At 40.8% G+C, this 23,643-nt stretch overlaps 1 protein-coding gene across 1 annotated transcript; it reads right to left on the reverse strand.

Moving 5' to 3' along the window:
• Positions 1 to 204: 204 nt before the first annotated feature.
• Positions 205 to 23,584, reverse strand: wdhd1 (WD repeat and HMG-box DNA binding protein 1). Its single transcript, XM_066694294.1, has 26 exons — positions 23,439 to 23,584; positions 23,090 to 23,175; positions 22,734 to 22,845; positions 22,382 to 22,533; positions 21,833 to 21,944; positions 21,607 to 21,657; positions 21,044 to 21,139; positions 20,664 to 20,756; positions 20,344 to 20,450; positions 19,139 to 19,274; positions 18,745 to 18,946; positions 18,362 to 18,537; positions 18,046 to 18,230; positions 17,587 to 17,828; positions 17,323 to 17,460; positions 17,035 to 17,191; positions 16,732 to 16,846; positions 16,319 to 16,450; positions 15,871 to 16,103; positions 15,320 to 15,477; positions 14,854 to 14,910; positions 14,480 to 14,520; positions 13,818 to 13,988; positions 13,390 to 13,529; positions 12,260 to 12,395; positions 205 to 1,406 (listed from the first exon to the last, which is right to left on the reverse strand). The coding sequence occupies exons 2-26, from the start codon at positions 23,164 to 23,166 to the stop codon at positions 1,215 to 1,217; spliced, it is 3,411 nt and encodes a 1,136-aa protein (XP_066550391.1). The 5' UTR covers positions 23,167 to 23,175; positions 23,439 to 23,584; the 3' UTR covers positions 205 to 1,214.
• Between the last annotated feature and the right edge of the window lie 59 nt (positions 23,585 to 23,643).

A 23,643-nucleotide genomic window follows, 5' to 3' on the forward strand; every position in this document is an offset into this window, starting at 1 on the left:
TCCTGCGGGGAGGTGGCGGCAGGGGGGGGGTCATTCAAGTGCATGGAGCTGGCTTACTGAACTTTAATCAGGTGGAAAACAATCAAAACAAAACTACAAATGAGTGATCATGGCAGTAGAGGATTATTTGTTTGAAATGATTACATCTCTACATAAGTGGAATATAGCAGTTCAATTCAAACTGACACAAAACACTCCCACACATTTACATATATTGAATAATAATAATACATTTTATTTAGCCTTTCAGGATACCCAAGGACACTGTACAAAAACTCAGAGCAATGCATAACAAACAAAATATAGGTATGGGATCAGAAGAGGTACAAGTTCAAGAGTATGAGTGTTTATTATCAGGATTAATGCAAATGATTTTGTATGATTGAAGCAGTTGACTAGGAATCAAGAGTAAGGGTCAGCAGAAGGCAATGGATAATAGATACTTTCAAAATTATCCAAATTTAAAACGTTTGGTGAGCAAGTGACAGGCACGCACGTCACAGAATCAAATGAGATAAGAATATTAAAAAAATACATTTAAATATACAAAATCGTATAAAAAAAATACAAACAACATACACAAACGGTAAAACTTGACGTGAGACGTGACCTTCGGTTTTGTACACAATTTTTCAACCCAAAACAAGAACACGGTATGTATTGGATAAGTCCCCTTTTCACAATTACAGGCTTAATATTCTGTACTAGATTTACATTATACAGACAGTTCTAGTATTTCTGAACTTTGTGTTGAAACTTAACAACAAACAAGGTGTAGGGTCCAAGTATATTAATCTCATACATGTCCTAATAACCTACCAAGCTTTTTCAGCAGCACTATAATATGTATTTTTATACAGAGGGCTGACTATTTGTATAGCCTGATGTTTGGTTTTGCTTCAACAATTTTATAGGCAGGATTTAGGTATCAAGGTTTACTTTATTTCCCCACTTTTCTTGAGTTCTTGAGTCCCCTTAACAGTGCAGTTCTGGGAGTTGTTAACAGGTACTGAATTTTCAGGCCCCAATGTGAACTCCACCAAAAGCGGAGTTTACAGGATCTTGAAAATCTAACAACAAGTCTAACTATTTCATTTCTTATGTTCACATGGTGGCACAGGCATTCATTTACAAAACCCAGTGTACCCAGTGCTATTTTTAAGAATTATTTTTTTTCCCCCCAGTTTAAGAAATTGAAGTTATTGTGGCAGGACTCAGTTCTTGTTGAAGGCAAAGGCAGAGAGTTTGGAGGATGCGTCCAGGGGCTTCTTCTTCTTGGCATTATTTTCACTCAATTCAGTCTTGTCATTCATTTGTGCCTCTTCACTCTCCTCTTCAATGCGCTTTCGCTTCTTTAACTCCGCAGAGTCGCCCGAATTTCCTCCTTTAGCTCTCTCTGTCAAGGACTAAGGGGGGGGGGGGGAAATAGTGTGTGAGGATACACAAAGACTGAGGACATGGTAAAGAAAAGCAAGTCAAACTAGACAGCTTAGCATCTGTTGTCCATGTTACCAGCACAATAAACAGCTAGATATATTTTACCTCCAATCTATACTTTCAATTTAATAGAATAAGCAAACTAAGCGACAAGTGACAATGATAACAAGGACACAGATACAGCTACGGATATCAGTATGAGGGGACTACTAAACGGACAGGTTTAAAAGTGGATGGCTTGAAATTGTCAGAAAGTGAGAAATTAAACTTAAGCTGTAGAATTCAGTTTGGCAAATGGCTCATCTGAAAGAATAAAGTCAATAATGGTCCCTAATACCAAATAAATAATGATCCTTTGTCCTAATAGGTGCTAAAGATTGAAAATATTTTCCAATTCATGCTACAGATTAGGGAATATATACATCTGAATCAGTGTTTCCTACAGGATTCTGTGTTTGCAGTGGGGGCACTGATTGTTCTAGGGGGGTCTGGGGGCATACCCCCCTGGGAGATTTTTCTTTGTAGATTAGCTGAATTTGTGACACATGGGGAAGTCAGTTTAGCTTTATTTTTACAGTAGAATGTTTAATTTGTGTGCAATGATGAATTTGTATTCTGGCTTATCCACTTGATCGAAATTTTGGTAGAAAGAGAAATCTAGGCAACAAATAGGTAGTAAGACATGTTTATTATAATACATGTGCTATAGATATGAATACAAAAACAATAACTAGAAAAATAACTAATTCTAAAAAAGTACATATTGTTTTTTATTTTAAAGCCAATACTGTTGATTGGCTCTATGTAGCTGTAATGAAGATTGACGGGAGGGTGGGATTTGTGGGGTTGCGTGCAGTTCTGCGCAGATCTGCCCAGCTCTACCAATGGGATCTGTAGAATTCTACAGATCTGCGCATATCAGAAATCTGGGCTAAAAGAACACGACTGATGTCTTCCTCACAGAAGTTTTGCATGGAAATACTTTGACAAAGTACATTAAAACACTTAAGTGTATAACATGTGAAGTGCAATGAATCTACCCCAAATCTACAGCTGGTATGTTAATCGACCTAAAAACACTCTTCTGTGACACTAGCAATGACACAAGGAAAGAGGAGCAACAAAGAAATGATTATTAAGCTGCACACAGCCAGCTATTGCTATTTATTTTGTATTCCCTGGAACTCGAACGCACAGGTATTTTATTATGCAATTTCTGTACATCTTCTATTAGGAAGGTATTTTTAATTAGTCCAATGTTTATTTATACAAATTTGTTGTGTTAGATAAGTATTTTAAAATAAAGTTCACAACCTTTTGCAATTGCAATTGTATGTCGCATTTTGAATGGGTGGCGGGCGACTATTTGAATAGTTGAGGAATAGCTGTGAAATTATAGAGTCAAAATATTTGTCATGCACATCCCTACTGATATACGACTACATTCGACTGTTATACAGGAGTGAAGCGGCACGTAGGCTAGTCTGGGGGTGGGAGGGCGGGGTGGCTTCCCTGCTAACACACAATGTTGCCACAACATTGTAGCATCGTAATATAACGTAATTTACGCTACAACTTTGTTGCAACGTTGCATGTTAGCAGGGATGTGCACAGATCAAACCTGGTTTGCCTAGCAACCCCATGTTTGTAAAGGAAATGCCGACGATAACACGCTCGCTACTCAGCCAAGATATAAAATTGTTTTGCAGTGGCGGTGTAGACTCAGCAACAGCGTACTGCCACTCCAGAATAGTGGTGTAGGAAACACCAATCTGAATGCTTTATATAAACTGCTGGAGAATATCTGTGTACAAAGTAAATTAGCTGCTAAACATTTTGGGGAACTTTGGGTGTCAGTGTGTAAGGCCAAAGATGAGCAGAAACTGAGGAGAGTCAGGATTTTTGACCCACTTTGTGGATTTGAATAATTTTGTTGTTTTTACATTACGTAACCTACACTTGCACATTTAAACATCTATGTCATCTATGTATGCAATGCAAGAGTTCTAGATATTTTTTTAAATGAACAGTAATAAAGTCAGTTCTTGGAAATTTTGAAATCATTTGTATGATTTTGTTAGTTAAATCTGATCACAAAAAATACATAATTTTCTAAAAGTTATCAAATAGGCTCCAGTTGTTTCACAAATAGTCGTTTTTTTTGTTGTTGTTGCAAGAACCACAAGCATGTCCAATTATTTTTTAGTTTGTTTAAGCTGGCTGTATCTGGGATTTACAACAATCATAAGATGTTATTCTACATTGTTTTGGTGGATTTTAATACTTTCTTTTTTCATTTCAACTGCATGATTTTCAGGTATACTTGACCCAAACACTAAATTTTGCAATGCTTCTGTCTTGCAATGTTGCTATAATTGAACACTGTTTTCTTGTGCTGTGAGCTCCGAGTTAAACTACAGAAAACTAGTACAGTTAAGGTTTTAAGTGGTACAATTGACTTTATTGGAAAGACGCACCTGTAGAAGGACCTCTAATTAATGTATTATTATTAAGCCTTTATTTAACCAGGAAAGGCACATTGAGATTAAAAATCTATTTTCGAAGAGCCAAGATAGGCAGCAGCAAGTTGTTATATAAAAATGACAAAATACAATATAACAAATACAAGTACATTAATAATATGAAAAACTAAAATCACAGCTATAATTTACAATCATAGCAACATCAAAAAACATTGACAAGTCAAGGAATCAGCCTCAAAGTCCCTCTTGGTATTTTTAAATCATTGATGAGGGATAAGTTCCTACAATTTAAATCTATTTTGTAAGGTGTTCCAAGCTGAGTACATGAAAGCCCTTTTTCCAAAATCCATTCTGACATTTGGGACAGTTAGCAAAATAACATCCTGTGAACAGAGACAGTACCCACCACATTTTTTTAAGAATAAAAAGGCATAAATAAGAAGGTAGCAAACCCAGAATGGCTTTATACATAAAAATATACCAGTGACTGAGTCTGCAGGTGACTAGGGAAGGCCAGCCTACCCAAACATATGAAGTGCAATGGTGTGCAAGTGCTTTGCAATTTAAAATAAATCTCAATGCTCCATGGTAAAGGGTCTCAAACACTGAGCAGAAGCATTCATATATCAAATATCACCATAGTCCAGTATAGGCAAACAAGTCTCCTTTTAGCTTTGAAATAAAAACAAGCCTTATTCCTAAAATAAAATCCCAACTTCAAATTTAGTTTTTTTGCAAGTTGCTGTATATGCAATTTGAAATAGAGGTCATCAATTAAAATTCCAAGATATTTATAAGTTACGTAGCTATGTTGATGTTACTGATTAATTCAGATGTTATTGATGAACAGGAGACTTGCATTCACCTAGAAACTTCATCAGCGTTTGAAACAGCTTATTTCCAATGAAGAAATTTCCTTATTTCTAGCCACAGCACAAATTGAAAATTGTGCATTCTCACCCGTTTCAATTACAGAGCTCCACCTAAAGTGATTTTTAGCCGGATGTGTCCCATTGCGATATGTTTGAGTCAAAATCTGCCTGATTTCATGGAGATTTTGAGAAGTTTTTCAACTCCAAATGAGTCAGAATTGCATATTTCAGGTCCCCAATTTTCAAAAATGTCTGGGGGAGGACCCACAGACTGCCCAATGTCAATTACTCATTCTGCTTCGCACTCATTTTGTGCTCATATTTATGCTCATACAGAATGTAGTAAATTCAGATTAATGAAAGGGCCTGCCTGTACATACTTGTGAAATAACAAGGGGAAACACCTCAGGAATATTTAAAGAGGAAATAGCGTTTCCTAAAGGATTCTGTGATTGCAGCGGGTCTTGTACCTGCCTACACTAGCTTGTAGGTCCCAACTTCATTCTATGTATATTACATTAGTCTTTCAGAATACAGAGCTATATTGAAAACTGTCTTTTCTCAGTGTGAATTATTCGAACAAGTAAAACCATCACACTTTCCAAAGCATTTAAAATAAATTATATATTTTTGCCATTTAGTGTTAATTTTGACAATATTTCATATTACACAGGAATACTTCCCTATTCTCTTATCTGCTCCACTGACGTGAAGGCTGTTTGTCTGCTCCCGTCTCTAAAACACATGCCGCAGTGCATGCCGGAACTTGAGCCAGTTGAGTGTTCACACTGCAAGGATCAAATGCTACCAATGCACCTGCTCCAGATCTCAACCATCTCCCTGAGAGGTACATTTGATTTGTAAAACCACCTGTTAAAATATACTTTGCTTTCACTATGAATGCAGGTGGGAAAAAGCACTTGGTACTAAACATAATTAGTAATAAACGTAATTAGTAATACAGGACCTGTATAGAATCCCTATAATGTTTTTTCTACTCGTTAACTAGTAGTCCCCAAGAATCCCCAATACAGAGGAAGACCTCCATGAAGTTGATTCCTTATTACGTATTTTTCACAAAATAAGTAATGGTTAAATTGTCAGATGATGAGGGAGTTGATGGCTGTGGGACAATACCAAGAGAGACATTCATATCAAAAAATGGCCAAATAGAATGGTCCTCATCCCCGAACATGCGTCGGGGAAAAATATCAGCTGAAAACATAATAAAGGCAGTGCCAAGACCCACTAGGATGCCAGTAACTCCTGTCACAGATATAAAGTCTGCTTTTGAGCTGCTCATTCCTGATTCATTTCAAAAAATTGTTCTAGAAATGACTCATTTAGAAGGGAGGCGTATTTTGGGGCAGGAGTGGAGAGGACTGGACGAAACCCATTTACATGCTTATTTGGGGCTTCTCATCCTGGCTGGGGTTTATAAGTCCAAAGACGAATCGAAAGCCAGACTGTGGGATGCAGAGACAGGCAGGGCCATATTCCGAGCCACCATGTCTTTGGAGACCTTTCATATTTTCTCAAGGGTCATCAGGTTTGATAATCGGGAGACAAGAGCTGGCAGAAGGGAGAGAGATAAGCTGGCAGCTATTAGGACAGTGTGGGACAAGTGGGTAGAGTGGCTGCCACTACTCTACAACCAGGTCCTAATGTCACCGTGGATGAAAGGCTGGTGGCATTCAGAGGTTGCTGCCCCTTTAGGCAATACATGCCTTCAAAGCTATGTCCAAGTCAAAATAAAATAAGAATAAATAAAACAAATGTGTTGAACGTCTAGTTTTTGCCAATGTAGAGAAAAAACTGTTTTGAAAATGTTTTTTTAAAGAAGCATTGCCTTCATAAGTAAACCATGATCTGTAAGGGGTGAAAACTTGATTACACTAAATATTGATTAAATTGATATTAATTGAGCTAAAGATAATGTTTATGGAGAAAAATATATTTTTTTAAATCTAGCTTATTGTTACTTATTTCATATTTCCTTTTTTCCGAATTTTAGGACTCATAGGACAACACCATTACATACGTTTATAAGTAATAGACAACATAGCAGGAGGGCTCAAGGGTCTGCTATGGCTTTGTGCAAGGAAGTCTGGCACTACTTAAAGGTAGGCTACAGCAAAGAGGGGCTTCTTTACAGACTGACAGAGACTGTCACATTTTTTCAATAAATGATTGATGCTTATTTCTTTATTTTCGTTTCCAGATTTAAAAGACACTTATCTTTATATATCAATAAAAATGACATGCGGCACATCTCCGCACGCATTGTTTACTTCAGTAATTCAGGCTGCAAGACATCAGCGGAAGACGTAATGATTGTTTTGATTAATTATTACATTTTATATTTTTCTGCTTTCCTCAACACACCAATAATGGATTTTTTCTTGTTACCGTTTTCATTTTTTTGGCAAAATCAGTAATGTTTTGTTATTTCCGATTTAAGGTTGTAGAACAATTTGAACCGTGAAACAGAAATAAGTACATTATTTTTTGCAAGCCAGGACACAGAAATAAGCAATGATTACTTATTTTTTTAACAGTATTGCCAATTGCTAGTTTATTGATGACAAATAAGTAATGAGAACTGTTGCCTATTAGGCTACTTATTATCAATGTACTGAGTTTAAAACTAAAGTTCTCAGGGAGGACAGCTCCAAATCATGCTTCATTCCTGGTGCAAGCACAACCAACGAGCTACACATGATCATACATTTAATTTTTATTTTATTATTATGAATGCAGTGCAAAACAATAGAGTAACAGTTACAAAAAGCGACAGGGGTCTAAGACAACACAGAATCCACATTATAAAACATCCAGTACACCATCAGCTAAACCACACAAGTTCCTTCCCCTGCGCAGGTATCTGCATAGCAATGTGTATGTAATGCTATTGTCCTAGAACTCCTTAAATTTGGAAACAGGGAAATAAGATACCATTACTTATTTTGTGACACACAGGGAAACAGAAATTAGGAATGAGTCAGAAATAAGTAAACATTACTTATTTTTCAAAAAATAAGGAACAAATAAATCAACTTCACAGAGGTCAAGGAAGACTGGGCGTACGGTGTCCATATTAGGGCATTACTACTCAGCGTCGCTTGTCATGCATCACTTAGTTGAAGTTTAGCGTTCAGCCATCACTCATATTTTACATCACCCATCAGGTGTCACTTATTTAGCATCAAGCATCATGTTTATTTATTGTCCTTGTTCATCGTACCTGGTTTAACTAATTCAGGCTAACCAGACGTTAGCTGGATTCAATTAACCCAATTTAAATGATCGGATTATCTGTTCCTCAAAGCCGAATAGAGGCTAAACTTGTCTTTAAAACTGGATCCCGATTTCTTGTGCGTGCACGTTCTCATGATGCCTCACAAGGGAGGATTGCGCAGCACAGAGACACTGATCTGCACCAGAGATGACGTCACAACAGAAAGCAAATTGTGTCAGCCTGACTGAGCAATGGAAAGTTTTGATAAATATAAAGACATTTTTCACGGCTAAATGCAACACTGCTGCTACTGCTGCCGCTGCCGCCAAGTCCAGAGAGGAAGTTTGGCATCGCTTCATTTTAAATGTATATATTTTTTATTACACAGGCTATGTATTTACCCCATTATAATACATTTCACACGCATCCAATTTCAATCTGCATGCTTGTAGTAATGGACTATAACATGGACTGAGAGTTTGCTGCATCAGAATCGTTAGCCCTATATTGGTTTGTCATAATTTGCCAATGTTCTTTTTAAAATATATAATACTTTAGTATTGTTGTACTAATTAATCTGTCTGATATAAATGGTTTCTTCGCACCTTAAGACAAATTAACAGGAAATTATCCCATCATAATGATCTATGAGATTAACACTATTAGATCACTTCATAAAATAAATATTTAAGCAATGATTTCTGATAAATAAGATTATTTCCAACATCTTCCTCGAATCTCTGACACAATGTAGTTGGACAGAGCCTGGCCACTTGACTTCAATACTTGAAATGAGATGGGCATCACAGATCATATTGGAATAACTGAGGTCAAGTCATGGATGATGTACAGTATTATCCAAAATCTGATACCCTATTGTCTAGCACAGGCATTGTATAGGCCTAATTGTCATTAAGGTCAAGCACCTGTACATGCTGAGATATGATTTCCTATTCACTAAATCTGCCTCATTTGGTCCTGATGTGCCTTGATGTGGTTCGGACTGTACAGCACCAATTACTTTGTGGATCTCTGCATAATAATGTAGTCTATGATACAATAATATAATAATGCTAGTAAATAAATATGAAAACCAACATAGGTATAAGCAGCCAAACATATCTGTATGGATATGGCATATAGCAAGATCATTTGAGGTTCCATCCACGGCGACACTCGAACCCTGGTCTCCAGCATGACAGTTCAGCAAACTTACCGCAACACTAAAAAGCTCAGGCCTCTCACTGAGTCTTCAGAATAGCTACAATAGGATAATGCTAGTACATAAAGATACAATCAAATAGAGCTGAAAGACAGCCAGATATATCTGTATGGATATGGCAAAATACTTTTGAGGTTACAGCAACAGCAAGACTCCAACCCTGGTCTTCCACACCATTGTGCAGCAACCTAACCACAACACTATATGGTCCTGATCTCTTAAAGAGCCATTCAGAATTGCTACAATATGGTAATATTAGTTTAAACAAAGATAAAAACCATAAAGGAGGCTGACATATTCTGGGCTCAATAATTGTCACTTTATGCAATATTGTCACCACACCATGTGAGGTATGAGATCCATTTGTTAGGTAATTTAATATTTTTCAATCTAATATGGTTGCCAAACCATGTGATTGAAACTTGTCTTGAACAAATATGAATATAGGTCATGACAAATGTATGCACCAAGTTTCACATCTGTCCCATTAGCAGTTTCAGAGAAAAAGATAATTAGGGCACAGACCATGTATACCGTAATTATGTTAATCGTGGTGCAGTGCAACAAGAACAGAAGCTATACCATAATATATCTAAAACACAGGAAACGCTAAAACCGGTAAACCGTTCACCTAATCTATTTAATAACCGGTTACCACAAACAGAGTGGTCAGTGAATTAACAACATTTTACAGCTTAAAAGTGTTCGGTTTTGCAAAGCAACACTCTGCAAGATTTGGGGCTGGTTTCACAGACCCAAAATTATTAATTGACAGAACAGTTTTGGCTGGTTGCGTCTTTAATAGTTTCATTATCAGAAGACGGATCACTAATTGGACAGAGCTGTGGGGTGAGTCATCCGCAGCAGAGTATAGAGTGAGCGTAACCGTTTTCCCAAAGCCGCCCACTTCCATTCAGGCTGCGTTCGGGTGGAAGAATGGATGTCGTGTCCCAGCATCTGTCTCCCCACTTATCCCTCCCCGGTCATTAGCATGAGATCAATAAACAATGTCTCCACGCGCTGGCCTGGGTTCCCAAGCAACCACCACTTCAAACCCACCCAGGCCAGCCCCCCATGTTTCCTGCGAGTCTGTCCATCACATCCCACTCTGCCTGAGTGGCCTGTGCATTGCAGGGTCATGCACTGGTGCTATAACAGCTGCTGATGCTCAGACAGACAGATGCAAAACCAATTTACAAGAAAATGATTTCTATTATCTGATTGGGGACGATGATCAGTTTGTAATTCTGGGCGCAATTTTCAATTTAAGCGTGTGCTTGGATCATTACCAGGCATACCATAGGCCTGAGAATCAAAACAAACACACCGCACCCCCTCTTCCCCACCTGCATATCACTTTTATTCTCAATCAACAGCCTTTTATTTCACCTGTCAAGACATTCTTCCTCACATGAATGTGTGACGTCAAAGACACCTTATTGCAAAGCTCTAGATTGCTTTCTCTTGATGAAGAAGATAGAGATGGTACAGATATTTCTTTCATAATATTGCAGAGCTTCAATATAAAAATCGACTGAAAATATAAATAAATAAATACAGAAATAAAAGCAGTAAAACATATTCATACGGATTCAGCGGATCTGTGGCCGGAATCAGATTATTCAGATTGCAGATGAAGTTGAAGATCAACACATTTTGTAAAGTTGCTGTTTTATCAGTAAACCACAAGCAAACTGACAGAGCCACCCAAATCAATTTTTACAGGGTTAAAAGCATCTTTGTTTTCACACATTGTGCCATAAGGTAATTCAATTGCTGCAGCAAGCGGTAAATTTGCAGGCAATGCTAGATAAAGAGGGTCTATTTTTGTATTGCTCCCCATATAGAAACACTCTGTACCTTTTACACACACTGGTAGTAACACACAAACACTATGTCATGTTTACATTGCGGACAAGATAATGATGACCCCTTCATGAACGACGAGTTTACTGCTCCACCAAAACCGAAAGTATAGCAAAATAACACAAACCACCTTGCTAGTTCATAGTTTTGTGGAGGTTAATCTGAGTACACTCATTACCAATCAAAGGAGAAATTAAGCAACACCCTGAAAGTCAACTTTCAGTTATCTTAAACGCTATTAACCGATGAAAGAGGCAAAGAGCAAAAAGACAGATCGAAAACCAATGAAGGTCTGCATTGTGGTATAAACTTTGCTTCCAAAACTTATTATTTAAGGCAACAGTACATTTCTTGTACAGATTAACTGTAATGAGATTAAATCTATAAATGGCAAGATCTAAATGTGTGGACACCAATACAGACACAAGCCTTGTTTAAAGTGTTCAAATACACCTGCTTCAAGTGTTTGAAATGTAAATTACTTGTAACAATTGCCCTCTGGTACAGGATTGCAGTCCTTTTAAACAGAGACAATGTAATAACTAATAACATTGACATATTTTGTGTTATAAAATTATTATTGATCAATTTAACTTGAAGCATTGTTACTAAAGTGGTTTTCTTTATTAAGCATTTTTGAAGTTATTCACAGAAGATGCATCACACACGTTTGCTTGCCTGGGAATCCATTTCTTATTTATACAAATATAAACAAAACCTACAAGGTGTTCATGAGCTGAAATGAAATATCCCAATCAATTTTCCATACACACAAAAAACTTCTCAAATTTTGTGCGCACATTTGTTAGTGAGAATTTCTCCTTTGCCAAGATAATCCATCCACCTGACAGGTATGGTATATCAAGAACTGTAACTCAGTAAAATCTTTGCATGTTGTGTTTATATTTTTGTCCATTTGGAGGAGTTGCCTATAGTGACTCACAAGTCATGGGGTTGTTGCCTAGTGATGCTGATGTTGTCCGTGAGCTGCGCTAAGGCCAGCAGTGTTTACACTTGCAGTTAGGACGGCGTTAAACCACTTGAGCAGGATGTTTTGATGTCGGCTTAGGTCCAACTGCAGTGTTTATACATCTGCCCCAAGAGCGGCCTGTGTTAATGAAGTAAAAGGGCAGTGTCTTACCATCCTATCATCTGCTGACAGGGATCTGAAGCGGCCCATGGCCTCTTTGACGACATCAGTCTCGTCTAGGTCGGGGTTCTCAGCCAGAATGGCTTTGCGGTTCTCCTCCAACCAGAGCTGGAACCCTGTCTTTGGCCTAGAAGAGAGAAATAAGGGTGGAACTACTGCAGAGGGATGCATTTTTTCTCAGACCGAATCGCTTTGGTTTGTTTTGACATTATTTTTCTCTTTCTTGCAATCTCTCATAAGATTGACAGAAGACAGGAAATTAGTTATCAAATGAGATCAGTTTAAAGGCTCCTGCCCCAGTTAGCCCATGAAGAGTTGAAACAAACTTTAACAGCACTAAAAACAAATATAAAGGTAGAGAGGTGCTTTAGAGTGCTGTGCCATGTGATCAGTTCTTTACAGCAATGGGAAAGATGAAATTAATACACAAGTTAGTTTTGGCACAGAAACCATCAAGCACAAAACTACATCACTTGCGTCCAGTTTCATAAACACAGACCAAGTCTTTGTCTTTGTATAATTAGAAGTCATACCAACAATAGACACTCAGTTAAGACAGTAGCATAAAACTCTTTCCTTAGACTGGCCTTATTTAGTCAATACGCAACGCATTCTGGGAATCACCAATTAAAACAAACAAAAAAACATGACGGATGCTTCTCTAAAACAGTAACTATCCCAACAACTACAAATCTGTGCTAGTTATTGGATTAGAATGCAGAAAAATATATACTTTTGGGGAAATTCTGAAAAGGTGAGGGATAAAATAAAGTACACCGCGACAACTCACTTTGTATACGGTCTGCAAAAAATTTGCAAAAATTAGAGAAGTATATGCTAAAATAAATATTTAAGAGAAAACATCCGGGTACTGGAAGAGGACCTCCCTCAAAACTTAAAATCGGAGCACAGAATTGGTTATTGAAATCTTTGGGGAGGAGTCTTAGGCAGTATTCATTTTTATGTACCTGCCTAACTTGCATTAGACTAGTCTCACTGTCAAATTAAGAGTAGTCTAATGGCTAAGACAAATCTAATATAGTTTAGACCTGCCCTTGCTCATTCAGCATATCGTAACACTGTAGCTGCTGCAAGCAAAGCCTCATTTCTCATTTACTTACTTCCTGTTTTCCGTGTTTTCTACTGCCTGGACTGGGGGCTGTTTCTCAACACTGCTCTCTTTTTCAGCCACCTTCTCCTTTTCCCCCAGCTTTTTATTGGCAGCTTTATGGGCACTCATCTGCAGCAAGGTGGTCTGAGTCTGGGGTACAGGGGGGATTCCACACTTCAGTACAGTCACAGTCAGACACTGGCACGTAGACATCCTTGAAGTACAACTTAAAGAGCACTGAACTTAAACTGCGACCACCAAAGACCTGCCTGAAATAACTCAACTGAGTAAAGCAATTGAGGTTAGACTGCATTAAGAAGTGTGTTTTCCTCCTTACACAGTCAATACTTCAATAATTTCAGAAATGTTAATATTTTTGATGTCCATTCTGGATTCCAGAGAGGACAATAAAACACTGCCTGAAATTTCTTTGAATACCTTGGACTTTGGTTTTGGCACCAGGGGCTTCAGCACTGGAGACTTGTCTGGTTTGGCTGTCGAGCTGCCAGGAGTGGAGGGCTTCCTGCTGCATTTGGTCATGCTGTCCAGGACATTAGTCAAACGTGGCTGCCCTGTGGAGAAGCCTGAAGACTTTACACCACCAGAAACCTAGACATTAAAAGAACCACTTCATTATACCACTGGTAATGCTTTTTTAACCCAAGAGAAGCAAATAAGTTACACACAGAGAAGCAACATTTCTATCCATATTTGACCATCTTTGCTGGGTCATAGTAGTTAGGACTTGTGGACCCGAGGGCTGTGGGTTCAAATTCCAGATGAGACACTGCAGTTGTACCCTTGAAATAGATCCTTTACCCAGATTGCTCCAGTTAAACGCAACTGTATACATTAAACTGTCTTGGAGAAAAGTAATATGTCAAAAACAGAAGCAGAACCTGAGACTAAGGCCATTTATGGTCCTTCTCTGCCAAACCTTCACACCTCAGTGAGGGGAGGAGAGGGAGTGTCCATCTACCACTGAGGACGTTACTACCTCGAGTCATACAGATCTTCCTTGTTTCCCAAAATAATAAAAATCTGCTCAAGCCATTCCCCCCCACAAACAGCACTTGCATATTATGGTGACAGAACCTTACCTTGAAAGGGTTTACACGTCCCTCTTTGCTGGCCATGACAGCTGTAACAAAGGTACAATCAAAGTCTTATGAAGACATGTTCTATCAATATCCAGTATACACATATTCATGATATTTACACAAATATATATGATATTTCATGACAAAGGAAAAATAATTTGTAAACATGAAAAAATGCAAGAAGGACTCAAGTTTATGAACAGAAATTTTACAGCAGGTGCATTCAGAACTTTACACAAAGATATGGGGAGTGTTGAAACCGATTCAAGAAAGTTACATTGACTAATATGCAACCAAAAACCTTGAAACCTTCCTTGTATTGCAACTTGTATTAAAAAGATTTGAAGTCAGTTGTAAAGAGTTGCTATACTCACAAGGCTTGGGAGAGGACTTCTCAGGTGAGCTGGACCCTTTGCTAAATGGGTTCAGTCCTGCAAGAGAATAGGAAGCCCACTATGAGCACAATGTTCACAGGCAAGGTATTGACATCTGTGGGAAATTATGCCACAAAAGACCAATACATTTTAAGGGAATGTTCATCTTCCACTTTTGTTCTACTAGTAGGAAAGGCATCAGTGTGTTCTTGGTAGATCTTGTACAGAAGTGCGCTTCTCATAAAGAAATGAAACGCTATCGAATAACAAAAAATATCAGCATACATTCCTTTAAAGAAACATCTGGTTCGAAATGCAGAGATTGTCCGCACATCTATAAAGACATGCCCCCATCTGGCAATTATAAACTGCACAAGATCAAGCTTCCTTCACAGTGTGTTCAGAACCAACGCTCTGCTGAAGAAAGCATGTCTGCAGTATTCTGCAGTGGGAGTCAAGAACTCACGTGATCTCCTGGTCTCTGGTGCGTCCTCGGTTTCCATCTGGTCTACGGTATCTTCCTGGGTCTCCTGCTCCTCTTCTTCTTCCTCTTCCTCCTCCTCCTCCTGACACTCCTGTGCCCTGTGGCTCCTGGCTCTGTGCTCGCCCCGCTCTCTGGCTGCCCTGAGACAATCCCATTGAGCATGTGAGCAGGGCAGCACTGCTTTCTTCATTTGATTTAGGTATTCTTATCATTTACACAAGATCTCACATACTTTACAACTGGAAATACACTTAAACCTTTTATCCACCTACTCCAAAACAAATACAATCACACAAAACAAGACCTATAGGGCTAACTGTAAACATTCTTCCATTTGAGTAATGACAGTATAAAAGTTGGACATATTAACAAAATGCCAAGTATAAACATTGGATTTTCAGAGCGAAAAACTAAATCAGGTGTACACTCCAAGATATCCACTATATTTACACTTGGAGCACGATGAACAGGTCCACAATGTTGTCTATCGGCATCAGTCTTCCAAGGGAAAAAGGGAGTAAAAGCTCCGTTACCCTGCAGCTGGTCTGGTGCAGAAACCCCCAATCTGGTCCTCTTCTTCCTCATCCTCTTCCTGCGTGGCGGTGGCGAGCTCGGCAGCCTTCTCCAGGGCCAGCTGGTTGAGGCGCTGGGCCAGGGCCATGCGTCTGGAGCGCGAGGCGTAACGGACAGCCAGCGTCACCACATTCTGGGTCATCTGCTCGGCCAGCTCCACACAGCGGAACTCCCGCTCCAGTTTACACGAGAGCTGGACAGCGCACACACATCGTTATAAACTTAATATAAACAGACGACAATTATCGCTGCAAGCACATTTAAATACAAATCTCCAAAATACAATAAATACTCCTCAGGTCTCTTACCCCTCCTATTCTACTTTATGATTATTTATTTTATATTAGATGCTTCTTGCAATAATTCACCCAGATCGTAATGTTTCTTCATCGTTATCAATGGACTCACAGCGAACATCTTCATGAGCAGCTCCTGTTGTTCCTTCTGTGCCTGGCTCTTCGCCACCTCGTCAAACTCATATCCACTGGCAGCTAGGAAGTCGAAGTGATTGTGAAAGAGCACTGACCGCCAGTACTGCTCCTGAAACACAAAACAGATCTTCAGATCAAGGCCGTCATTTCTACGATAGGCTCTCTTTCATGAACATCAAACATTTTCTGCACTGATTGTCATTTAAGTGGAAAAATGAATAAACCTACCAAAAGTGTTTTGGAGAGAGAGAAAATGTAAAACATTGGTGGCAGTAATGTTTTCTGTAGCATCTTCTCCCAACTGACCCCTTAAAAGTCATGGTACCGATTATCCAATACTATCGAGCTCAGTTCAAGCAGTGTCAATTGAACATGTGAATGCACTCTTACCTCCATCTGGCCCTTCTCTGTGGTGGTCTGGCAGTAGGGTAGCTTGAAGGGCAGGATGGCCACAGCAGGGCGAGGCAGTGTCGGGGGGAAGCGAGCCCCTTTACAGGGAATACACCTGCGGACAGAGAACACAATGAAAAGGTGGAGGAAAAACATTTAACATACAGAACCTCTACTGTCCCACTACCAAAGCACGGGCAAATACATCACCTTCTAAATAGTGTAAAGAAACTAATTCTGGATATACAATTTCACCATAAAAACCAGTTGGCCGTGTAAAACTCTGAGGTGCCCAGGACTCACCTGAGTTGCTGGGGGTTCTCATGGATGCCCACCACCCAATAGTGGTCCGACTTCCCCTTGCAGTTTTCCCTGGTGTTACACACTGGGGTCCACGTGTTTCCCAGGGAGCGGTTCAACATGCGCACCACGCCTTCTGAATCAACAAAGCATGGGGTGCCTGGGAAGTGAGGAAAAATTTATTGAGAGATTGAGAATATATATTTTTATTTTCAAGAGGTTTACAAGAGGTTATTTCTTAAAATGAAGAGCAAGAACGAGGGGCAGCATAGCTCTCCAACACAGACTCACCCTCAGCAGAGAAGCCCAGCCATGACAGGTAGGCCTTGCGGGACAGAGGAAGGGGCTCCCCATGCAAGATCTGTCGCCGCCTCTTCCCCAACTGCAGCAGCTGGACGGCCAGGGCCTGCTCCCCGTCGAACCCTGTGCCTGGGGCAGGAAGACCGTTATCAGCTCAGGCAATACAACAGTTGTACTATTCCTTTAATGAACATACTACACATTTAAGCCTATATATTCACTATTGACCAGCCTGTGCCGTACTGTGGGCAGTACCTCTGTGATAAACCAGGAGGAGCTGTTCGCCGTGGCCGGCCATGCAGACCACCGGCCCCGGCAGACTGAAGACCTCGTGCTGCACCCCCCCGATGGAGAACATTCGGACCAGGAGGGCGCTGGTGGCAGCGGCCACCCAACCCTGGCCCAGACACACCACTCTCACGTCCTCCTCCTTCGGCAGGTCCACCATCCATTCCTTATTTGTGTCCCAGGAGCTGAAGTGCAGGCACTGCAACTTGCTGCTCCCAGATACAAAACAACATGTCAACGTGCTGCTCAATGCACCGCAGGATTACAGAATGGACCGATTTCTATCCTGTATAACTCATTGACAGCTCTTTTATTACACTCTTCACTTATTCACTCTTTTGAAGTCCAGCTCAGGGACCTCTTCACCAGCCGAGCAGGTTGGAAGCTCTGGTAACCAAGACACTAGGGAAGAAGCAGCGGTCCTACCTGGCAAGTTCATCGGTGCCCTCGCACGCCAGCAGCACGGCCTCCTGGGACAGGTCTGCCAGCGTGTGCTCGAGGGTGTTGGTGAGGTGCAGGGCGTGATGGACGGAGGTGTCATGAAACTCCACATCGATGGCGTTGTCCTGCTCATCATTGTAGCCGCGCACAATGCCCACCGAGTTCCACACCTGGCACACACACACAGCAGCTGGTCACAGACAGAACGACCCATAAAGGAGGTCTAGTACCAAGTCGTAAATACTATTTCCCCATTGCTCTTTTCTTTTCACGTCCCCTTGGCCCCAGGAAACCGGCTCACCATGAAGCGGTGCATGAGGTGTGCTGGGGTGGAGCCCGGCTGGAAGGGTTTCTGTGGTGGGGTGGGCATGGGGCCCTCGTAGGCAGGTCGGGGGGGAGCGGACACTGATGGCAAGACAGCACTGGCACCATCGTCATCCAAGTCCTTGTCCAGACCAATCTTCACTGAGCCTACGTCTGCATACGCATACACACACACAAAACTATCAGACTGTCTGTTGTGTGTTTTAATCCATAACTTTAAACACTCAATTAACCAATGCCAGGCACAGAAAAGACAGTTTGGAATATTTCCTACACGTTTGCTATCAGTCCTCAAATCAGACCTACATTTAATGCATGCAAGTAGGGGAGCAAACCAGAGAACTCAGCTCATCGCCTCACCCAGAGAGTTGTCATCGTCATCGAGGAAGGCTCCCCGGTTGCGCGCCCGGCCCATCATGGGCATGAGGTCGTCGTCCTCGTCATCCTCGATGGCGGAGACCTTTGGGGGGGAGCGGGCCTCACTCAAGCCCTCGTCCAGCGTGCCATCGTCATCACCATCAAACAGGTCATCGTAGTCCCTCGCCTCCTTGCCAGTGTTCACCTGTCAGGAAGCATTCTTCCATTAGTACTTCATGGTCAAGAAGACGAAGCTCTAGCATTCAGACGAAGTTACGACTTAACAGCGTATAATGGTTAAAAGCGTGGGGACAGGACTTCCGTCAGAGCACCGGTAGTGCAGGAAGTAAAACGGCGCAAACAGCTACAGTGGAAAATTGAGAGGATGAGTCCTGACCTTGGTGCTGTTAACAGGAACAGCAGACACGCCATCCAGGAGCCCCAAGCAGCCTTCCGTGTCAGTGTAGGCGATCTGCCCTCCAGCGGGATGCCAGGCCAGGCCACACACAGTATAGCCCTTCTCATGCTTTTCCCTGAAGGCCAACAATCCACAAACACCTTAAGGATTTACAGTGTGAATAAATGTAATAGATTTTTTTTTTTTTTCCTCTATGGAAAAATATAGTAAAAATATAAATTGTTGAAATAAATGTAAATAACTATTAAAGCACTTTCAGACCACTTTTAATTGTTTTAATTTGTTAAAGATATAGGCATATTGATAAACATGATAGAAACATTCAAGCATTTCGTGTTTCATTAGATTCGAGTCTTTACCACTTCCCTTTATCACTGTTCACTATTGAACATTAATATTGCAAAATGAGAGCAAAGAGGAATGAAGAATTCAGGGTTGGGGGTCTGGGGGTCCTCCCCCAGAAGATTTTGAAAATTGTAGACCTGAAAAGTCTAAAAACTTCAAAAATCTCCATGAAATCAGGCAGATTGGGACTTACCTTTGTTTTACAACCACATTTCACCAACAAAAAAATTGCCTGTCAACCAAGATTATACATACAAACTAGACACAGCTTCTGGTGCTGGTCAATCACAGATCTATTTTGGTGGAGCTCTGTAATTGTAACGGATGAGGATGGACAATTTTCTATTCGTGCACTTGCTAGAAATATGCATCTTCATTGGAAATAAGCTGTTTTCACCACTGCTGTAGGTGATTCTACGTGAATAAAAGCTATGGCACCGTGAGCCCCCCCTTCCCCTGGTCGTGTGTACACACTTTTATATTTGGAGGGGAGGTTGAAATATTTCCACATGTCAAACAATCCGCAGTTTAGCGGTTTATTTATAGAAATCAGGAAAACAAACCGAATACCTGTGCTTTGACAAGTACAAAGTGACACTCTCGCCCCAGTCCAGAACATCCACTAACAGGAACACGAGCTCTATATAGGACATCCAATATTAATACATAACATGTGTCTGGTGGTGCGGATTTGGCCCGTGGTCCGCCTACTGACTACCCCTGATCTATGTGGTATACAGTAATTCATTACTTCACATTAATTTTATCAGCAGGGTAACTTCATTCAGAGCAGAGAGAAAAGAACAAAAAAAAAAACCCATCAAAGCAGAATACCGTACCTCTCCAGGCATTCCTTCGTCTCCACGTTCCACACTGTAATAAAGCCCCCGATGCTTCCCGCAGCCAGGAATCTTCCACAGGGGGACCAGGCCACCACGTTGACCGGCTGGGGGAGAACACAGCAAGACGTTAAGGCTCAAACCGCCGACAGCAACCACTAGCACGGCACTCCCATCTCTGGTGATGGTGTGAAGCCGATTTTAGTTCTTAATGCAGTAATCAATAGCTTCTAGAAGTAATGAGGCTTCATAAAAAGCATGGCCCGTTATCATGTGAAACAGCACAGGTGTAAACAAATGCTGCATTGTTCCCTCCTTACCTGTGTTATGAAGTCATCAGAGAGACAGCACACATCCCTCCAGGAATCTCGCTCATACAACTGCACAGACTTGTCCACGGGAACCGCCAGCAGCTGCACAGCAAACAAAACACAAAAATTACTACCAAACTAATTAACACATGGAGCCTCCATGTAATCAAACTAGTGAACATACCAGGGAGAGGGCTGCTTGCCATCTCTCCACAATTGACAAATAAGAGAATTAAAATGAAAGTAATGCATTTTTTCACATCTTCTCAAAACACACCTTACTATTTTACTTTAAATTTACAACTATGTCGAACAGGAGAAGATAGCTTTATTCATAGGGTCAAACGGGTCTTTAACAAAGCGGAGTGTGGTAGTGACGCAGTCGGTACCTTCCCGGTGTGGGGCTGCCAGCCCAGCCTGCATAGGGACTTGGCGTTGGTCACATCACTGGACTTCAGCAGCACATTCCAGCTGGTCACTTGCATCTAAAACACAACGAAAGAACTGTGTTTTATATATAAAAGAGTTGGGCTTTCACGTGGTTATATTGAATACCCCTTATTTAGAACATTATACACAAATAGTAAATTAAGACCTTAATTAGCACTGGTCTTCTACTCTATCGAAAATAACAGTGCATAGTCCAAGATTAGTGTTAATTTGGCTCTGTGAAACTAGCCCTGAATGTTTGATGGGACACCTCCCGACTGTCTTAATTTTTCTTTAAAAGGTAAAACTTAGCACAATGGTAAAAGTATTATGAATGTGGCCCCAATTGCCTGCGGTTTGTGTATACATTTCTATTTTAATACGTTTAATATACATAATAGCTATGATTTCAGCCTTCAAATTAAGAAGTGAAAGTATTCTGTGCGGATTGGTTTCTGTGCAGGAGTTTGAAACAGGCTGGAGAGTAGAACTATATTTTATGAGAAAAATATATATAATTTACCTGGTCCGCTATCTTCCAAACAGCTACAGACCCATCACAGCTTGCAGACGCCTGCATTTCAAAGACAAAATACAAAATGTCATTCATAATAGTCAGTTAGAAGATGCTATTAACCAAAATGACAGAGACTAGGTGTGAACTATGGATTTAGCAACTGTTCCTCCGGAACAATGCAAGATATTCACAGTCAATCTTTGGCTTAAGATGTGGATTACACAGGACTCACCAGAAACTCATCCTTGGGATCAAAGGCTACACTCAGGACAGGAGCTTCATGTCCCCGCAGTGTCTTCTGCTGGCTGCTGTCTGAAACGTCAATGACCTTGACCATGAAGTCACTGGTAGAAGAACAGGGAGAGAGCAATGCACAAAGCCTTTACTCCAGCCTCAGGCTTGAACAACGCATCTCGAAACACCAATAACACAGGAGAATTTTACTTGAAAATTTCAGTCTATCATCTGCAACAGTAAATAGATTAATATAATGAAAACTCCCCCCACCCCCTCAAAACTTAATACAAAAGTAAATTATTCATGAAAAGACAAGGATATCTTCAATTTATTCTTACATACATACGAGATAATCAATACAAAAATATAAAAATTACATAAATACCAGTAAATTGCTTATAACCTATTCTGACTAGGACTTTTGACAAATTACTTTCCAATACTGTTGTCGCTCTCTGTCCTTCAATAAAACTGGCCTATTCTTTTCACGCTTGTCCTCTTCAGGTGTCGCCGCTGTCCGGCTGGTTGCGGTGCAGACGAGTACCTGGAGCCAGCGGCCACTCTCAGTCCGGTGTGGTTGAAGGTCACGTGGTTGGCATTGGTGGTAAACCTGGTCAGAATGCCATCTGGGTCCCCATCTGGAAACGTGTGGATCTGAACCGTGTTGTTGGATACAGCCGTCACCAGCTTGCCCCCCTGAAAATCACAAGCAACACAAACAAACAAACATATTTGATACTGCAATTACAGATCCACATCCGATCAGGAACTGGTACAAAACCTGGGGAATTGCAGACAATTGCATATGTTCTTCAATTGGGTTCTGTTCTCCTAGAATAAAGATGCGCTAGGGAAGGCTGAGGTTTACTTGAATTTCACCGAGGCGTGTTCCTCACCTTCAATGCCAGGGAGAAGGCCTTTTCTCCCACACTGATGGATTTGGGATCATCGTCATCAAGACTTTCCCAGATTCGCACATCACCATCGCTGCCACAGGTCACAATGTGTCTGCAGCAACAGAGAGCAAGGGCTGGTGGGTCAACTCACTCCCCATAGAGGAGCATTGCGGAACTTAAAGTATTACTAATACTTTCCATCAAAGTAGGTCAATCTGCAAATCTAAATCATACATATTTCACGATCTGAACGAGAGGAAAGCGATCAGGTCACAGGTAATGCAGGGGGACCACAATAGGAAGTCCAGCTGCCCAGTAATAACCCCCCGCATGCGTGCTGTCAGTGTCACACATACTTTCCAGTGTCATCGAAGCAGACGTCTGTATGTCCCTCCGTGTGTCCGTAGCGCATTGGCTTCTTCTCGACAGGCATCTTGGAGATCTTGCGAAAAAGGGACACAATATGAGCAGCAGCAGCACATATTAGATTCGGCAGATCGGAGCCTGGCCTGCCTCCTTAGCAAACAACGGAGACCAATGGATAAATCAATAAAGACAGGTATTGTCAGTACATATTACTGCTTCTTCCGCACCTTATCGACATGTCAAATATCACGTGACTTATTCCTTGCACATTAGCGTTATTAATCTCCAAAACTGCTTTTTACTAAATTACAATAAACCGAGAATTTAAACAACACTTACCACACTTCCCAGTCACAGCGATGTCTGCACGACTGCAGCTCCCGCGCTCGCTTCAAAGGAACCACAACACGTCCTTCCCGCCATTACGTCACTACATGTCGACTCCTCCCCCTTTACAGCGCATTTTATTAAAGCTGTACATAAAAAAAAAAATACAGAATATATGCTGGTAGGATTAAAATGGTCTATCATAAATTGACGAATT

This window comes from Amia ocellicauda, chromosome 21, assembly GCF_036373705.1.
Source record: "Amia ocellicauda isolate fAmiCal2 chromosome 21, fAmiCal2.hap1, whole genome shotgun sequence".
Taxonomy (NCBI): domain Eukaryota; kingdom Metazoa; phylum Chordata; class Actinopteri; order Amiiformes; family Amiidae; genus Amia; species Amia ocellicauda.